This window comes from Netta rufina, assembly GCF_964035555.1.
Source record: "Netta rufina genome assembly, chromosome: 7".
In the NCBI taxonomy this organism is placed as follows: domain Eukaryota; kingdom Metazoa; phylum Chordata; class Aves; order Anseriformes; family Anatidae; genus Netta; species Netta rufina.
In genome coordinates, this window is record NC_140130.1 from 30,671,409 (window position 1) to 30,688,291 (window position 16,883).

At 37.3% G+C, this 16,883-nt stretch overlaps 1 protein-coding gene across 2 annotated transcripts in view; it reads right to left on the minus strand.

The window, feature by feature from the left end:
* PDZD8 (PDZ domain containing 8) overlaps window positions 1–16,883 on the minus strand; it is a 57,063-nt gene continuing 40,180 nt past the window's right edge. For both annotated transcript variants that reach the window (XM_084289976.1, XM_084289975.1), the window contains 2 exons: window positions 6,494–6,656; window positions 1–4,624 (listed from right to left, as the gene is read on the minus strand). In XM_084289976.1, the coding sequence (XP_084146102.1) occupies window positions 2,424–4,624; window positions 6,494–6,656 (2,364 nt within the window). In that variant the 3' untranslated portion in view covers window positions 1–2,423. The remainder of the gene's footprint in view (window positions 4,625–6,493; window positions 6,657–16,883) is intronic.

Here is a 16,883-nt window from a genome sequence, read left to right on the forward strand (position 1 = left end):
ATGCAAAGAAGATGATAATTTAGCAAAACTATTTTATTAAAGCTTGTTCTCATGATAAAATAATAGCCAACAAAATCATATTAGGCAGAGTCTCTGCAAGTGTGTGTAGCTGCCACCTATTCAGATATCATTAAGTCAAGATATTCTTGTTTTCTGTGGTATTCTTTATTTTCAGCTATGTACAATCAAGCATGAAGCAAGGATTACATCAGGAATGTATTACACTCTTCCTCTCAAGATTCACCATGTATTGTAATTAATGCCAGATAGGAATTTATTTTCCTTCTTATCACTAAAATACAACTATTTTGCCCTTTTCCCATTCAGTATATTTAAAAATATTGCACTACGTTTAATTTATCTCTTACAATCATCATTAGCAGTACTATACAAGGAAAACTATATCCAGCTTTTCTTACCCACTGTATTACACAAGTAAATTTGAAACCTCGAATGCATTTTTGAAATCAGTATTTGCATTGTTTTCACAGCTCCTTCATGTGTACCAGGGTTTAAATGATGTACTTGGATATATTTGAAAACTTCTATAGTAGTCCATAAGAGCAAACACTGATGGAGATTTAATGCAGATCGCCACCAATGGTAAGCCACTGAGAAAATGGAGTGGGAAAGTCTTAATACGCATCTCAAGCAGGTATAGGTTAAATAACTTTTAGTCGATAAGGGAAGCTAATTTTGTGCGATTATTTGCTGAAGCTTAATTTCAGAAGTGTGACACATGCCTATTTTAGCATGGATAGTGTTTTCCATACATCAGCTAAATAATTATCAACTGCCCAGAACTCACAAAAAGTGCAAGTAGTTGCATGAGTGGAAGTAATTTTTTTCATTTAGAAGTACAAGTATGCTTTTCCATCTGTGAAAACCGTTGCTTCTTAATTTTGCCCACCACGAAATAAACTGAGAAGCAAATTTAATGGAGAGCTACAATACAAACTGCCTGAAAATCTAAATTATTTATTTCACCATCTTAGATTCAACTCCATTTCCACAAAGGCATCTTCCTACTATCAGTGATACCAGTGATAATGACCCTAATGCAGTACCTAAAATAAAGATGATATTTTATATGGCATTTCTATACAGAGAGTGAAACTTAAAGTTATGTTTACAAGAAATAAATAAGAACAATGGCCGTAGCCAGATAATGCTAAGATCTGCAATTTACACAATGCACAAGACCAGATAGTTCTTTTCAAAAGCTGCTGGCTGTAATTCTTCCTCTTGACTACTGGACTCACTTATTTTGACTCAAAAAGAAAACATGTTATATACACTATACGACATTTTTTCTGAAAAAGGTGATCGTCTGTTCAGACTGCCTCTTCTGTCTGAGAAGCTGAATGCAATTTGCCTCTGTGGTTACTCAAAAACGCTGAGAGACAATGTTTAGGTGTGTTGTCAACTCTTACTTACTTTGTACCTTAAGCTTTCTGAAATGATAAAATCTGCAGCAGAATATTAAAACTTTTGAAATTACTTAAACTGTCATTACACGCTTTTTCATAGAATGCGATGAAACCTCCAACTCTTGTGAAGAACATTTTTTCCTTTATCAGCTTATCAGATAATACAGCAATACTTAAAGACAATTTTGTTCCAGAAGGCAACCAGCTTCTTTTATCTCCAAAATACTCTCGGTTCAATTATTACCAGTGTGTACTTCAATATCTAATATAATTCCATCAGGCTACAGTATTCCAAAGTTGTAAGGAGGCTTTTTCTAGCATGGCATTGTTACGAACTATGCTAACAACTATGAACAGTTTTTGCATTTAACAAAAGGATGGAAAACAAATGACCTGATATTCAGTAACTTTACTGAGTATTATTAACAGACACAAAAAGATGTTTTGTTTGCTGTCATGATATGTTTGGCAAAGAGGTAACACAACTACCTAGGAGACATACAGTAACCGTGATCAAAGTTTTGAAGCCTGGTCCCTCAGTGATTTCTGTGTCAGTCATCAGCTTAGGCATGCAACGAGCTTATTTTTTTTCATCATATGATGGAAACTAAACATTTCAAGAATCCTGACAGTTTCCTGTTGAGAACATTAGCTCAAAAGAAACGAAAGGGGAGCAGGAAGGGGAACAAGTAATATATTAGGGATACCACACACATTAATGTGAAATGGTAAGGTTACATAATTAGAAAAAAATAAAAATAAGTTATTAAAAATAAATTTCCAATATAAACCCCAAAATGTAGCTTTAACCAGCCAGTTTAACAAAATGTCGGTGCTATAGCTGGAGAACCATTATCAGCTGTACTCTTACACAGGCAAATAACTGTGGAGAAGCAGGTGTCTTATACCAGTGTTTTAATTTGATTTGTGTGTTTGTAATTAAGTGCAAAGTATTTCTTTAGTCCAGTCCTTCAAAGGCTAAACGTTTAAGTATCAGTCTACTGATTGAGGTGGTTCTTCTGCTTCTTCTGATACGATGTTGAATGTTGGAGCCTCTGTCAGACTGACATCTTCGTTATCCACTTCTTCTGCTATACTGGCTTCCTCTGAATCTTTAGTCACTTTTCTGGACTGCCGGTCTGACGACATGCTCTCCAAAGACTCTATATCCTCAATGCCTGCTCTGTAGTGGATCATGAGCAGCGTAAGGGCTTGCAGTCTTTCTCCTGATTTAGCCAGCGCAGCAGCAATCAATGCTTTTTTCCTTGTATCATTTGCATCTTTTTCTTCTTTAACAAGTGAATTATTATTTTCCAGCTCCTGGTCTATTTCATTCTGCAACTTATCCAACATAAATTCTAGTTTCTGAAAACGCTCCTCTGTGGGTAAACTTCTGTAGAGATCACGTCCGATTTCTTTAACTGCAATGAAGACACTGTCATCTAGACCGCCCTCCTTTCTGACCAGCTTTATCCCAGTACCTGATGCACGTTTTGAAGGACTACTTGGACCACTAATTTCGGTATCACTACTTTCGTTATCAGAAGTGTTTGGTGTGTGCTTTGGCGACGGCTCTACAGCCTCTGTTCCTTGCTCTGAAAGGCGAGCAGCTTTGGGGACTTGACGAAGGTTTAACAAACGGGTACTTGTGTTGATGATATGTCTGGTCAAACCTGTAGTTCTGTTAACAGATTTAGATTCTGAATCAACACGAGAGGACGCAGCTTGTGAAGCTTCCTGTCCTTCTGTTTTACAAGCTCCTGCAGTTCGATCAAGTCGCTTTTCAGCTCCTACACAAAAGGGAGTCTCAGTCAGACATTTTTCTTGACATTTTTTATGGCAAACGTAAGCACAGAGCATGCACTGTGAAGCTGCTTTAGTCCATACTTTCTTTTTGCAGTAATCACACCACGTTGGATTCTGAAACTGAGTATCTTGAAAGTTATGCTTGTTCTCATTAACAACAATTTGTCCCAAATAAGGATCCTCTTTCGGAAGTACAGGAACTTCTTCTTCAAAATGACATTCCTTTTCTTTCTCCACCAGAAAGTTTGAATCATCTACTTCACCTTCTTTTAAATATTTGAAGTGTAATGTTAAATCACCATAACAAAATTTTTCATTGAATCCCTTATGGGTTGTCAAATTCCTCAATGCTGTTCTAGTGACCGCTGCTTTAGGTGCAGGAGCATCCAATTTAAATGTTCTAACATATTCCATTGATGACGTAGCTATACAATCTAAAGCAATTTCTTCAAGTTTTATGCTTGCATAGCCTAAACAGATAAAACCACCGGCTTTGAAAGGGTCCCTGCACCACAGTGCAACATTAAGGTACTTATGGTATTCTTCTACTTCAAATACACAGCAGGATGTTCTTGTCTTTGGCCATCGGCCTTGCCGGATTCGATACGGAATTTCTGGCGATTCCCAAGTCTGATGATCATCTCCACTATCTTTGTTACTACGTGCATTTTCTGAAATTCCATCTTTTGATGGATCTTGTTTTGGTACCGTTGCTACTTTTGATACCGTTGGGTCTTCTGTTTGATCATTATTCTTTACTACTTTCTCTGTACATTTATCTCCATTACTGGCAGGTGGAGGTGGCCTCTCTGGTTTTTCAGAAGATAAACCTCCAGTTTCTAACTGATTTTGAGTTTCACTAGTAGGCAAATTAGGCTTACTTTGTGGCCTAGGTGGTACAGGAGGCTTAGTACTGGATCCTTGTGATTGTTTACCTGATTGTTGTGATGTATCTGAACTCTCAGCTGTTTTGGGTGTTGCCACTTTAGTTCCATCTTTTTGCTGAGTTTTTGATGTTGCCTGATAACTTCCTAAATGCAGTTTTCGATTCAGAATCGGAGATATAGTTCCAAGAGGTTTAGAAGCAAGTATTACTACTGAACGTTTTGGACTTGGAGTTGTTGGCATATCTTCTTTTTGTTCAGGTGATTCGCATGCTAAGTCTTCGAATTCTGAATCAAAGTCTCTGTTATCAACATCAGCTGATAAGCTAGCTGGGTCATCATCTTGCTGGGTCAAGAAAGCAGAGTCTTCCAACTGTCCAAATCCATCCTGTAGTGCTGAACCATGCTGATTATACCCAACAGGCCTTTCATAAAAGACTAAAACTCTGTCCCCAGCCTGTCTAATAAGCTTCAACACTTGGACAGTTGATGTGATTTTAACACCTATAAAAAAGATAAAAATGTCAGATTTGAAAATATGTTAGTAATCTAAACGACCAAAAATAGTCAACACATACATTGAAATCTTTAGCCATGAGCAATTTATTACCACTAACAGAGGAATAACATGAGTATTATTACCACTAACAGAGGAAGTCAAGCAATTATGACAGAAGAGCTGGACTGAAATCCTTCCATTTTACTCACACAAATATATTACCTCAGGAGCTGGTAATGATGCTAACAGACAAAGTCCAGTTTTCTGTTTGTTATTAACACTTTGAAGAGTAATGTTGATTTATATGCTAACTTTTGCTTACTTTACAGTTGCATTTTTCAGATGTAAGCATTAACAAAAGTCTCAAAAGAGATGGGTATCTTAAAATGTGGCTATAATTAAAGCAGAGTTAGGCTAATAAAGCTGAAGGGTCTGCTATGTTTGCAAAATGCAGGCATGATGCTACATTCTCAATGTGGCTGAACAGTGAAGATAAATTGAACCATCTTCTTCATCACAGACTTTCAGACCCCTTTGGCAGTATCTCCAGCCTACACTAAGAGTTAGATTTAACAAGTTAGGTGCAAGCTAAAGCATCTCAGTAAGCACGCAGTTCAAATGTAGAGGGTCATATAAAAGTGACTTTTCCCTTGTTCTTAGGTAACCAATTACATGTCCAAAGTAACTTGAAATCCATTTAAGCCATTGGATCTTAACTCCATGCTAGCACAGTCACATTAAGTAGTTCTTGTATACCCAAATGTGTAAAGTTCTATCTTCACAGTATTTTTTAACACACTATAGAAGAGTTAGTATGATAATGACTTAGCAAAAACAAGTTTAGAATAAAATTTTAAATCCTGGTTTTATAGTTAATGTTTGGAGAAGTGTGTGTGTTTATAAATACACATGTATCACATACATGGATACCACATGCAGGTATAACAGGGATGCTATATACACACCTCCTAAATACGCAACTCTTGCTGAATTCTATTCTCTACTAATGACATTATGGAGATGATCTCTCTACAACTATATTTATAATATAACCTTAAAAAAAAATATTGCCATTTTCCCCTAGTGATTTTAGTTTGCATTCAGTTTTATCAGTGCTACCTACACTTACTTCTAAGACACATATTAATATACAATGGTATTCCCACTTTTTTGTCTTTATAAGCCTACATCAAACCATTTATTAATTCCCATAACCGCTGCCCCCACAAAAAACAACATCAAGAGTTGTTTGTTTTTTCCGCAATGCAGCACTTAACTCTCTCATTTACAACTTGGCCAAAGTCTTTCATTGTGAGAACTTCAGAGTAGATAAACTCCTACATATCAAAGCTGATGAAGTTTGGTACCAAAAGTATAGATACTATTGAATAGTCAACAGATCATCTTGGGTCATTTTGTTATTTCAGACAATTACTTTGGTAATCAAAAGGCATATATACTATTTGCTCCATGCTCTATTTAGTATCTTGAGATTCAATTAAGAGAATGCAGGTCTGTGATGCAAACAAAATGTTGCTGTTTTCTCTGTAAGCCAAGCACATTTTATAACATTGCTAGCAAAAACCAAGTAGGGAACCTTATAGCATCACTATTTGAATGGTCAAAATGTATTTACATTCAAATGTTTATTCACCTGTATGTTGGCAAAGAGTAAATAAACCTAGCAAAGAATAAATATACAAGAAAACTGATCAAGTGAATGACAACCTTAAGTGGTCATAAGTATACAAATGAATTTATTATGAGAGCCAGGCATATGCGTAACTGTTGAGAACAGCAGTCTAATTGAACTCTATGCAGAAACGTCCTTCCTGATTACAAGACATGATTTTGAAAGCTGACATATTACTCACTGCCAATTGCTAGAAGTCTGTCTCCCCTCTGTAGATCAGCAGCTGCTGCAGGTGAATTTGGCGTAACCGTTTCAATAACAACATGTCCTGCATCTTCTTCCTTGGACTGCACAAGGCGCAGCGTGAGTCCAACACTTTGCAGATTCCCTTTCACCAGCTCTGCCTAGAGAGAAGGAAATAAAAAGTTAGAGCATACTGATTAAGCTGACTGTAAAGATTCATGGCTACTAATGCTCTTGTTTTACTAAAATTATACACCTGGTATTATGAAAAAAGCATTAGGACATCCACTGAATTCACTGAGCACGTTATCACATGCTGGATTCACTATCTGTCAACATAGTTTATACCTTTGGAGAAACATGGAACCAGTTCTGAAGAGCCCCAGACTAGAAAGCAGTAAAGGAATTGTCAGCAAAATACACATACTGCATGTACATCTGTTTCTTTTTTTACATAAAGAGTTAACCCGTGCAAACACAAATTGCCAAGAATGGCAATACATGGCTCATCTTTGCAAGACACAGCCTCACGATCCACTGTATTGGGAAGAAGGTTTGTTAAAAGGAGTGCTGAACCATCGATCCAGATTTCAGTTTTAATATCCCACAGCTACATTACAAAACCTGTTACTATCAGTATCTCTTCAGTAGACTATACAACAAGTATTTGGAGTGAAAAACCTTGTAGCCTTACACGTTGCAACAACATAGGACAAATCTATGTGGCATTATTCACATTTATTAAGACAGAGTAAAACACTTAATAGCCTAAGAAGTTTCTTGTAAGACCAGGAACCATGTCCTCACGTTTACCTTCCTTAACAGGATAAATACAAGATAAATTTTAGTTGTAATCTCAAGTATTTTGTTTTTAAAATAACGTCTGAGGTACAATTTCCATAGCAGAGTCTCACCCTGTCCACTCATTCACAGATTTCTAAGTCATAAGAGATCCCAATTAAAGAATACATCAAGGTAGTGACCATTTATTCATATATCTCAATGTCTAAGATCTTTGACATTTTTTTCTTAAGAACACCTTTTTTTTTTTTTTTTTTTCCTCCACAAAGGACATTTCTTCTGGATTGTTTCAAACGACTGCTATCATTCTGCTGAAGCATATTCTGTCTGTTTGACAGAGAAACTCACAGGCTATGTCTCAGCTCCATGGAGAGAAATTTAATTTGCTTTTTCATTCCCAAGAACAGAGAGACAGATACTGTTTGTAGAAAACCTCCATAGGAAATTTTCTATTTGGCTTCAATTTACTGAGCTTAAGTAGACAGTGCGCTCCTCCATCCTTCTGCATTTACTTTGCTGCTGTTCCACTGTCTGTGTTTGAACTGTCTGGAGATGATCCTCCTCTTCTGCGGATGTGTTTGTTTGCTTAGTTTGGTACAATGGCTTCTCATAGGTGAAAGGAATTACTTAACTTCAACACGCAGCTCCCTCTTTGACCACACAGCGCTCATTTCTTTGCTGTAATCCTAACATCAGCACTTTTTAAAAATTATTTTTTTTTTGTTGATCGCTTCTTTACAAAGTGAAAATGCTATCCTAATTAACAGTATGCTTAAGAATTGAGTTTAAAGCAGCAGACTTGCATTAACTTTCTAAGCTGTACCACTTATTTTCTACGTTTCCCAGAGTCACTTAAAGATATTTTCTCTCAAACTGTTCAACTATTGTGAGTGCCCAGTAAAGTATGCAAGAACAACAAGATCTAAAATAAGCTTAATTGCAGTTCCAAGAGTCAAGGTTCTTCTACAATGCAAACAAATATATTCCTTACAGAAACAACCTGCTCTTTTTTCTTGTTTCAGGTCATTCCCATCTAAAAGAAACTCAGATATATAACACATCAGTACACTGCTACAAAGCTTTTAAGATTTAAAAAAAAAAAAACAAAAAACAAAAAACAGAAAGATTATTAGAAATACATATGGAAGAAAAGAGAAACATCTTAAATAAAAGTCTTCAATTACTATTACTACAAGCGCTAATTTGATACTGTTAAGCACTTTTTACTCCACTTTTCATAAGACCACTGAAGTACAAAGCTACTTAGTGAGAGTTTTAAGAAAGAATTTTAGGAAAGAAATGGATCTGTAGACAGAGTAGTAGAGAAAAAATTAGGATAATTCTCCCCTTAATAACTAAGTTATTTTTGTAATTTAATTATGCTTCTTTATGTATACATCTGTTTTGATGGTATATAGCTTATCCTGAAACCTTATGAGTTAATAAGACATGACATTTTCAAGTCAAAAGAAAGAGACCCTGTTGGTTTGGCATCCCTGCAGAAGAAATGTTGCTCTAAGTTTAATGTTACGGTGGCCAACAAGCAAACACAAACAGGAGGTACTGCACGAAAATCTACTTTCCTTTCCAGTTGGTCGTCCAGATTTTCCAGTTGGTCATCTAGATTTGCTTGTCCTTCCCAGAGTAGCACACAGAAGCAATGACAGCCTTTCTGAAGGCCTGTTCTTCAGAAAGTAACAAGCCCTGGTTGAGAAGGAAACTCACACGGAAAACACAAGCTGGTCCCGCAATGCCCAGCACCTGAAACAAGGCAGCAGTGACCTCTGACAAATCACGGCAAACTGCACGATGAGCGAAATATGAGGGAAAAGGGTGCAATTGGATGGCAAAAGGGGAAAAGTTACCAAAACATCTGTCAGTATAGACCCTGATCCTCTTAAGCTTCCTTTGAATCCAAGGACTCTAGACAGCAGCATGGCTTAGCAATGGAGACATTCCCTACTGCAAGAGAGGAGAAACCTCAGAGGTGATTTCCAGCATTTCACCCTTCCCTCCTCCCCCAGGGCCAGACCACATAAAAGGAACTTGGGACAGCTGGGACCAAAGGCATTTAGGTATCTCCGAACATTTGGCTTCCATGCAGGGACACGGCGCACGAATCACCCGTGGCGAGGAGCCCCGCAGCATTACACTGGTGTCTGACAGAAAGCTGTTTTGGGAAAGAGAGGGCCTTTGAACGTAACAAGCAAAGTTCATCTCAACGTTTTATTAACTTTGGCACAGCCACAAGCTTTCTCACAGAGTAAACTGGTTTTATTTATCAACCCAAACCAGATGAGTAGCTTTCTCTTTTTCTGGTATCTCCAGCTAGCCGCAGCGCGGCTGAATGCCGTTTCAAGCTTTCTGCCCCAACCAGTAATCTCACAAAAGCCCCCAACAGCATCTTTGTGTGTCCAGCACGGCTGCCTTCTGCCTTTCTGACCCTCCCTCAAGCAGAGCGTACGATACGTGAAGAGCCCAAGATCGCCTGGAACCTGAAGCATCAGGAGGAGGAAAGCAGGTAAATGACGGAGGGGTCAGGAGAGAATTGCTGCTAACGAAAGGACAATTGTTATCAAGGACATTGGGTGCAAGGGAGAAAAATTAGCAGATATGCTTCTGAGAAGCAGGCGCTTTAACCAATTAACTACATCATATTAAAATCCAATTATTTTGATTTAATAGCTCTGTTTTACTAGTTCCTGCAAGCCTCCCACGACAGTAATTTCACTAAGTTTCAAGATAAAGCAGATAATACATTTGTTAGTAAAAGACAGGGAGTAATTTATATTGAAAGAGCTAGAGCTCAACTGTCATAGAATTTGGAAAACTTAAATTTCTTTTTAATTATTATTATTATTATTATTATTTATTTATTTTTTTTTAAGTATGCACCCCCAGGCTATCTGTGATGAAATTAAGATGCTACAGAACAATAATGACTAATTTGGGGCCAAGGGGGAGGAAGTAATTTCCTTAGGGTTTTATTATTCAGGTTAAAAAAAAAAAAAAAAAAAAAAAAAAAGAGGACAAGATTTCCATCCCCTTTAAAATTAATAAAACATTTTGATGCATGGCTGTGAGTGCCAGACTTTCACAGAAAGAAGTATATAAGCATTGATCTCCCAATAAAGGCTTTAGTTCATTTATATGCATCAGTGCATGAGCCACTGTGGAGCATAGCTCCTCCAATACTTTCCGTTCAATAGTGGAAGTATGCTCTGGAAATACAATGCGGGAGAAAATCATGTTGCATCTCACAGCCTTACCCTACCTCAGTCTCTTCATTCTGAAAGCCTAGCAGATGTTGGATGTCAGAGAAAATTAATTTCTTCGACCTGTTTTAAGCATACTGATACCGAACTTCACAGCTACGCAGTAAGGATTCAGAAGTTTATAGCTTGCTAGTGCCATTTAAGTGACTGAATATTTAGATTAATGTTGATATAGGATGAAAACTTAATCTCCAAATGCTTCATTAAATTACCAGTGTGAAATAATTTGCAAATGTGAAGGAATGATAAACATCTCTCTCATAGGCAACTGCTTACGGACTTAGAGACACAAGTGTGATGCCATCTCATTCATTATTTGCTTCTAAAACTGTACCTATGAATTTATTTTTAAATACAGAGGTAAAAATACCATCAATATATTATTGTTATGGGACTACAGTAAGTTAACATTAGATGTAACACTTCCAAGTTAACATAAGTTAACATTAGATATAACACTTCCATTCAGAATTTCTAAGGTGCCAATAAAGAATGTCCTTCACAACGAGAATTCTTTCAAATAAACGCCAAGAAAAGCTCAATCACCTAAGCATGTGCAAGAAATCTTATTTCACTATTTTACATCAAATGAAAAACAAGACTTTTACAAATACTTTTTATTGACTATCAGTGGTATATAACATGCTATGTAAGTCAAACTGACATATTTTCTGTGCTGTATTGTAGATAAAAAACTTATTTTTTTTCCAACCCATTTGAGTGACTACAGCGGATCTCGTGTATTCGTGGAAGAATGGTCTAATGTTTCGGAGAAAAAGTAGAGATTAAATGCCTATGAATGTGCCTGTGAACTATTACATTCTCCCAGACAACCCTGCACATTGAGAGGAAAGGAAGGAATATTTCATGTCAAAAAATAACATTAAAGAACAAAAACTAGGAAGCAGTTACTTCTATTCAGAAGACTCAGATACTTATATTATTAAAAAAAGGTTTTTGGCATATAATCTTTAAAATATGGACTTTAACATTCTTGCTTTTTCAACACTATTATTGAATGCAGTCATTATATATGACCTACACAGTGAATTGATTGCTAGCTTATTTATATGGGCTAGATGAGACAGCAAAAGGAAGCAAGGATCATCAATCTCTTGAGACACTCCTCAGAAACACCAGACTCAAAAAAGAAGAAAAAAAGAAAAAAAAAATCTGACTGTTCTGAGAGGATTTCAATCTAACCACAAATTGTCTGATGTAGCCCTTGACCAAGGAATCCATGATGATGGATGACAGAGACCAAGATGAATTAGCCCACTCTGACTTTGACATTAAGGCTGTGTTTAGATTTAGTACAGGGAAGTTGGTACTGGCCTCAGGTGTATCGATATCACAGTGCTGTACAGAAGTAGGGACCTACCTTCAATAGCTTTGACAGTGCGCATCTAAGGTTTTTACTGTTTTCCTCTGCTTATCTCCTCTTGACCATTTCAAATTTCCTTAAGAATAACACAGAATTTTCTCCAAACTGCCAAGAGGAGTATCGGTGAAAAAAAAAAAAAAAACAAAACAGTTACAAACTACCTGCCTGAATGAATGGCTAAGTTTGACTCACTATGTAAGTCTCAGGAAATACAAAGAGGTCAGAGAATTTTCCATCAATACTTCTGAAGTGAAAATGTTCTGACCAACTTAAAACAGTCTGAAAAACAAAAGTTTCAGAGAAGTCATTCATACTGGAAGCAGTTTTAGAGAAACAGAATTTCCTCTGAATTGATGTATATCTCAACCACCCCAACTAAATATGATTTCACTAATTTATTTTTGAAAGTGTGGCACACACTTTCTATTTAAACCATCAAATGACATTTTAAATGTACAACTGTCTCAGAAAAAGAATCAGGGTTATGAGCAGTGGAATCACAACCTTGTGGCCTGTGATAGTAGACAGCTTTGTTTTTCGTGGAGTATCAGGGACAGAATTCCTGTAACAGTAACAGCAGTGAAAGAAGTCGGGTGTTAAACCCTGCACTGATCATTCTTCTGGCTATGGGAACCATGGTCTGTGCAGGTGGACACACAATTATGTCAAACTAATAAAGTTTACACATTTTTTTCTTTTAAGGAAGAAGCTTCTTTATGGATAAATTTCTTTTATTTTGGAGAAAGTCCTGTTAGATAGCAAGCTGGCGGTCCTCATCATTTTCTGTTCAACGTAATCCCTTTTGGAAAACAAAAATCTAAATTATAAAATATGATGGCAATCTCATTCTGAAATGAGTTACATATTGGACCAAGCTTATATTTAAAGCAGTAATTCATTAAGGCCACAAATTCTACAAATGCTATGCACATGTCTAACTTTTCCATCACACGCTATTTGCCTGAAATCTCTGACGATTCATGGTAGTCAACATCTGCACGTCTCCCCGATGAAAACATTTGATATCAGTGAGATACAGAACAAAATCTAGATACTGACCAAAATAAGGAACCACACATTATTTCTCCTCAGTACTTCTGACGCATTGCGGCTCCTCTTTTACTGAACTAATACCAAAAATCCCTGTACTTTCCAATTGTACAGGGAAACAGGTTATGTGACATGCAAAAAGCAAACTGTTTAGCAATTATCATGTATTGCCGAGGCATTCTCACTAAACAGTAATTACATGAGCTGAATGGAGGAGGTAAAGACAAACAAGGCAGCTCAAACCTGGCATTTAACTTCAAAGTGTCAGAGGCAAATAAAATGAACACCTTCGGTTTTATCCATAGCTCTTCTTTGGAGAGCAATTTAGTACAAACACCAACGTAGCTCTTCTTTAAGTGCTCCTGCTCACTGACATCTTTAGTCTTTATTAAACCCAACCGTGATGATTTCCTTTGGCCCTGAAAAATGGGAAAAGATTGATTTTTTTTCAAATCTTCTATCACCACTCATGTCTTTGATAGAAAAAAAGGCCTCCTCCAATATTGCTTAAGCATGACTCAGTTACTACACGAACGTTTAGTGAAACGCTCAGGTAGCCTGGTAACAAATACTGAAATAAGCTCATTGAAACTGGGTATTAAAAATCCAGTGTTAGAAATCAACTTGCTCTATGTGCAATGCAGACCCAAAGGGAAGTTTACCTTGCTAATGGTTTCCTTTGTATAAATTTGTTATAAATTGTTGCGATGCAAATTACAGATACAGGAGATTAATGAGAACACAAGAGCATTTGTGCATTTTGAATATGTGCGTGGAAGAGAAAGGTCAATCTGGGGTTTTGTTTATCGCTTGAGATGGAAAAAAAAAACCAACAATAACTTTCAAGTATATTGAAAGCAAACTTCTAAACCAGCTAGTAATTATGTTAATATCAGAACTAATTAATAGTTAGAGAACAATTTTTATAGATATTCATGAAATAAAATTATTAGAATATCAATTTAAAGGTCTTTCTAATGGCATTAATAGGCACTCTGAAGTCTTCCTCTTCACACAAAGAAACTGCGTGACGATCTCACCCAGCAGCAACAGCAATCTGATTACTGACAAGCATATTGCCTTCAAAACTAGAAATATGAAAAGTTATTATCCATTGTCATCAAAAAGCATCACTGATGTGAGTTTCCATGGAAATAAAATCCACAATACTACTTTCTAATGAATACAAATTGTAACTCTTAGCTTACACTGAAGGGCTCAAAAGTTAAGTTTTAAAGGGCTTTAAAATTTCATTTCTGAAGGACAAAACATTGAGATAAAGTGCATTATTTATAGGTTTACTTTATTCTGGAGCAGAAGCATTTTCTTTGCAGCAACGCCAATGTCAGAAAGCCGCATCTGGAGTACAGCGCGTCTTCTGAAGAGAGCAGGAACTTTGCAAATAATTCTCACCTGGGGATCTACAGCAAAACCTACAGATCTGAGATGGGAGCAGAACCGCTGCTGAGACCACTCCCAGGAAGAGCTGAGAGCTGCTGGGGCAGTGGCAGGAGCCAGGACAGTCCCAGGACAGGCCAAGGAAGCAGCTGCAGCTCTGCTCGTCCCTGCCACCCAGGCTCCCCACTGCTGCCATCAAAGGCAAAGGGACTGTGAGATGAGCCTTTGTGCTGCAGGCAAGGAATCAAGCAGTGTTATTAAAAATCGAGTATTTACAGTTACTTACCCAATGGTCTGCAAAATATATGTAAAAACACTCTTACAAGCAAACCCTTGCAGTTTCTGGCAATGCAAATTATGCCCTTAGCAATAGCATAGCCTAAGCAGCAGCCACCCAGGACCAATCTAATCAGACAATTTACTTTATCGCAGGACTTAAGGAACGGGGTTTGTGATTCCTGCACTGCACACGCACACAATCTTTGTCACAACTGTTCTATTTCTTGTCAATATTAATGAACGGCTAGCTGGCCATGACATAGAAATGCAAGCCCTAAAAAAATCCTACTTACTCCTACTTACCCACAGATCTAGCTGAACCCAAAGGAACAAAGGCAGATGCAATAAAATGATTCATCACTGTAACAACTCTAGCGATTAAACAGATGATCCATCTGGATCAAAACAAAGATCCTGTTGTATCTATCACCGCCGTCCCCCCTTTTTCTGGGAAAGCCAGAAGATGAGCTTACTGCTGAAATTCTGCAGTGCCAGGACCAGAGGAGCTGGGGATCTGTATCTAGCCTATTCTTAATAATTACTGCCAGAAGGCCAAGGTTTTGGTATATAATAATCTTTCTCTATGTAGAACATAATCCAAACCACACAGACTTGTTTCCAATTAAGTTCTGGACATAATGCTGCAGTATGAACACATAACTATATAAACAGTAAAGATTTCCAGGACCATACATCTATTTCTGTTTTTTTCGTTGAACGCACGTCAAATCAATTTGTTTATGGTTATAGGGCACGAGTCAGTGCCAGGCAGTGGAACAGGAGCTCACTGTCACATCTCATTAGCTGCACCGAGACAACAGCACACCTAGAAGCCAGATTTTTATACCGTTACCATTCATCGCTTACAAAAATTGCCACTGCTATGAGCTGAAAAGGTCTTTACACCAAGCCAGATAGTGACAAGTCACTTTGCAAAAGAAATCAATACCCACCTCTGTTTGCTTTGCACTTGAAAAAATATTGTAGAATTCTCCCCCATATGCACACAGAAATCACTTCCCGATACAGCAGAAGACTGAACGGAGCAGGAGAAGGGTTTAGAAAGTGAACACTATCTGCAAATTAGAATCAATACACTCTCAAACTTTGGATCCAAACTCCTGCAAGTGCTTCACGAAGACCTGAGGGTCTGAATTTTTCATGTTGCAACTTTCTCTCCGTGTAATCAAGGCGGTCATTTACTTGGATAACAGAAATGTTCCCTATAGTTAAATGGCCGAGTGGCAAGCAAACAGAAGAGGTGTAGCTACTTAGACAAAGACCCGACTAGCCTCCCCTTCTAGGATATGAAAAAGCTTTACTACATGTCCAAGACAACAAAAAAGCCAAATCAACAAAACATTATGAAAAGTAATAAAAACCCTGTTTTCCTATGTCACAGAGATTTCTGTTAAACATGTGAGAACTGAACCATGTTAAGGCTCGGGCACAACACAACAGGAATCTCTCCCTTAACTTCCCCAGCTCCCATGCATTTCTGGAGGTAGCAGAGCAGGTGAATTCTCCATCAAAACATCGCAGACCCCAACTAGCACTGAAATACGCACTAGTGCTAGAAGAAAAACACTCCTCCAGAAATAGCTTACCGGGAGTCAAAGAAAAATTTAATTTCAAGGGGAGCAGGACGTTATCTACAACAGAGGTAACAGTTCATCCCTTCTGATGGGTTTCTGAAGTGTTCTCTGGCTTAGAGAAGTGATATATACCAACTCCATGTCTCCCTGCGGGAAGGTAAGTGAAAGAATGAATAGGAAATTATGTCAAGCTTAAAGATGCCTCCTTTTACTTCAGCACTCCCAATAACTTCACAGACTCTGGTTTTATGCTCTATTATTTTTAAATTAACAACAGATCTTATTGATAGCTAGTGAAGTGTATAAGAAAAATACCCAGCGGATTTCATAATGCATTTTCTTCCTACTTCCATTTCCCCTTCTCTTCTCTGCCATCAGAAACAGAGCTTGTTTGGGACCGTGACAAATTACCTCACTGAAAGAATTTACAGCTCACTCCTTATTTGATTTAAAAAATGAGAAAAGAATTAGTCAATACCTTACAGTGCCAGAGAAATAAATATTTTTTCAAAAAATCATTTTTAACAAGGGGGAGAGAAGACTGTAAAGTGCATGTGCATGATAGACGCTATCCTTAAGAAGATCTTATTTTTTTCTTTTAAGTTT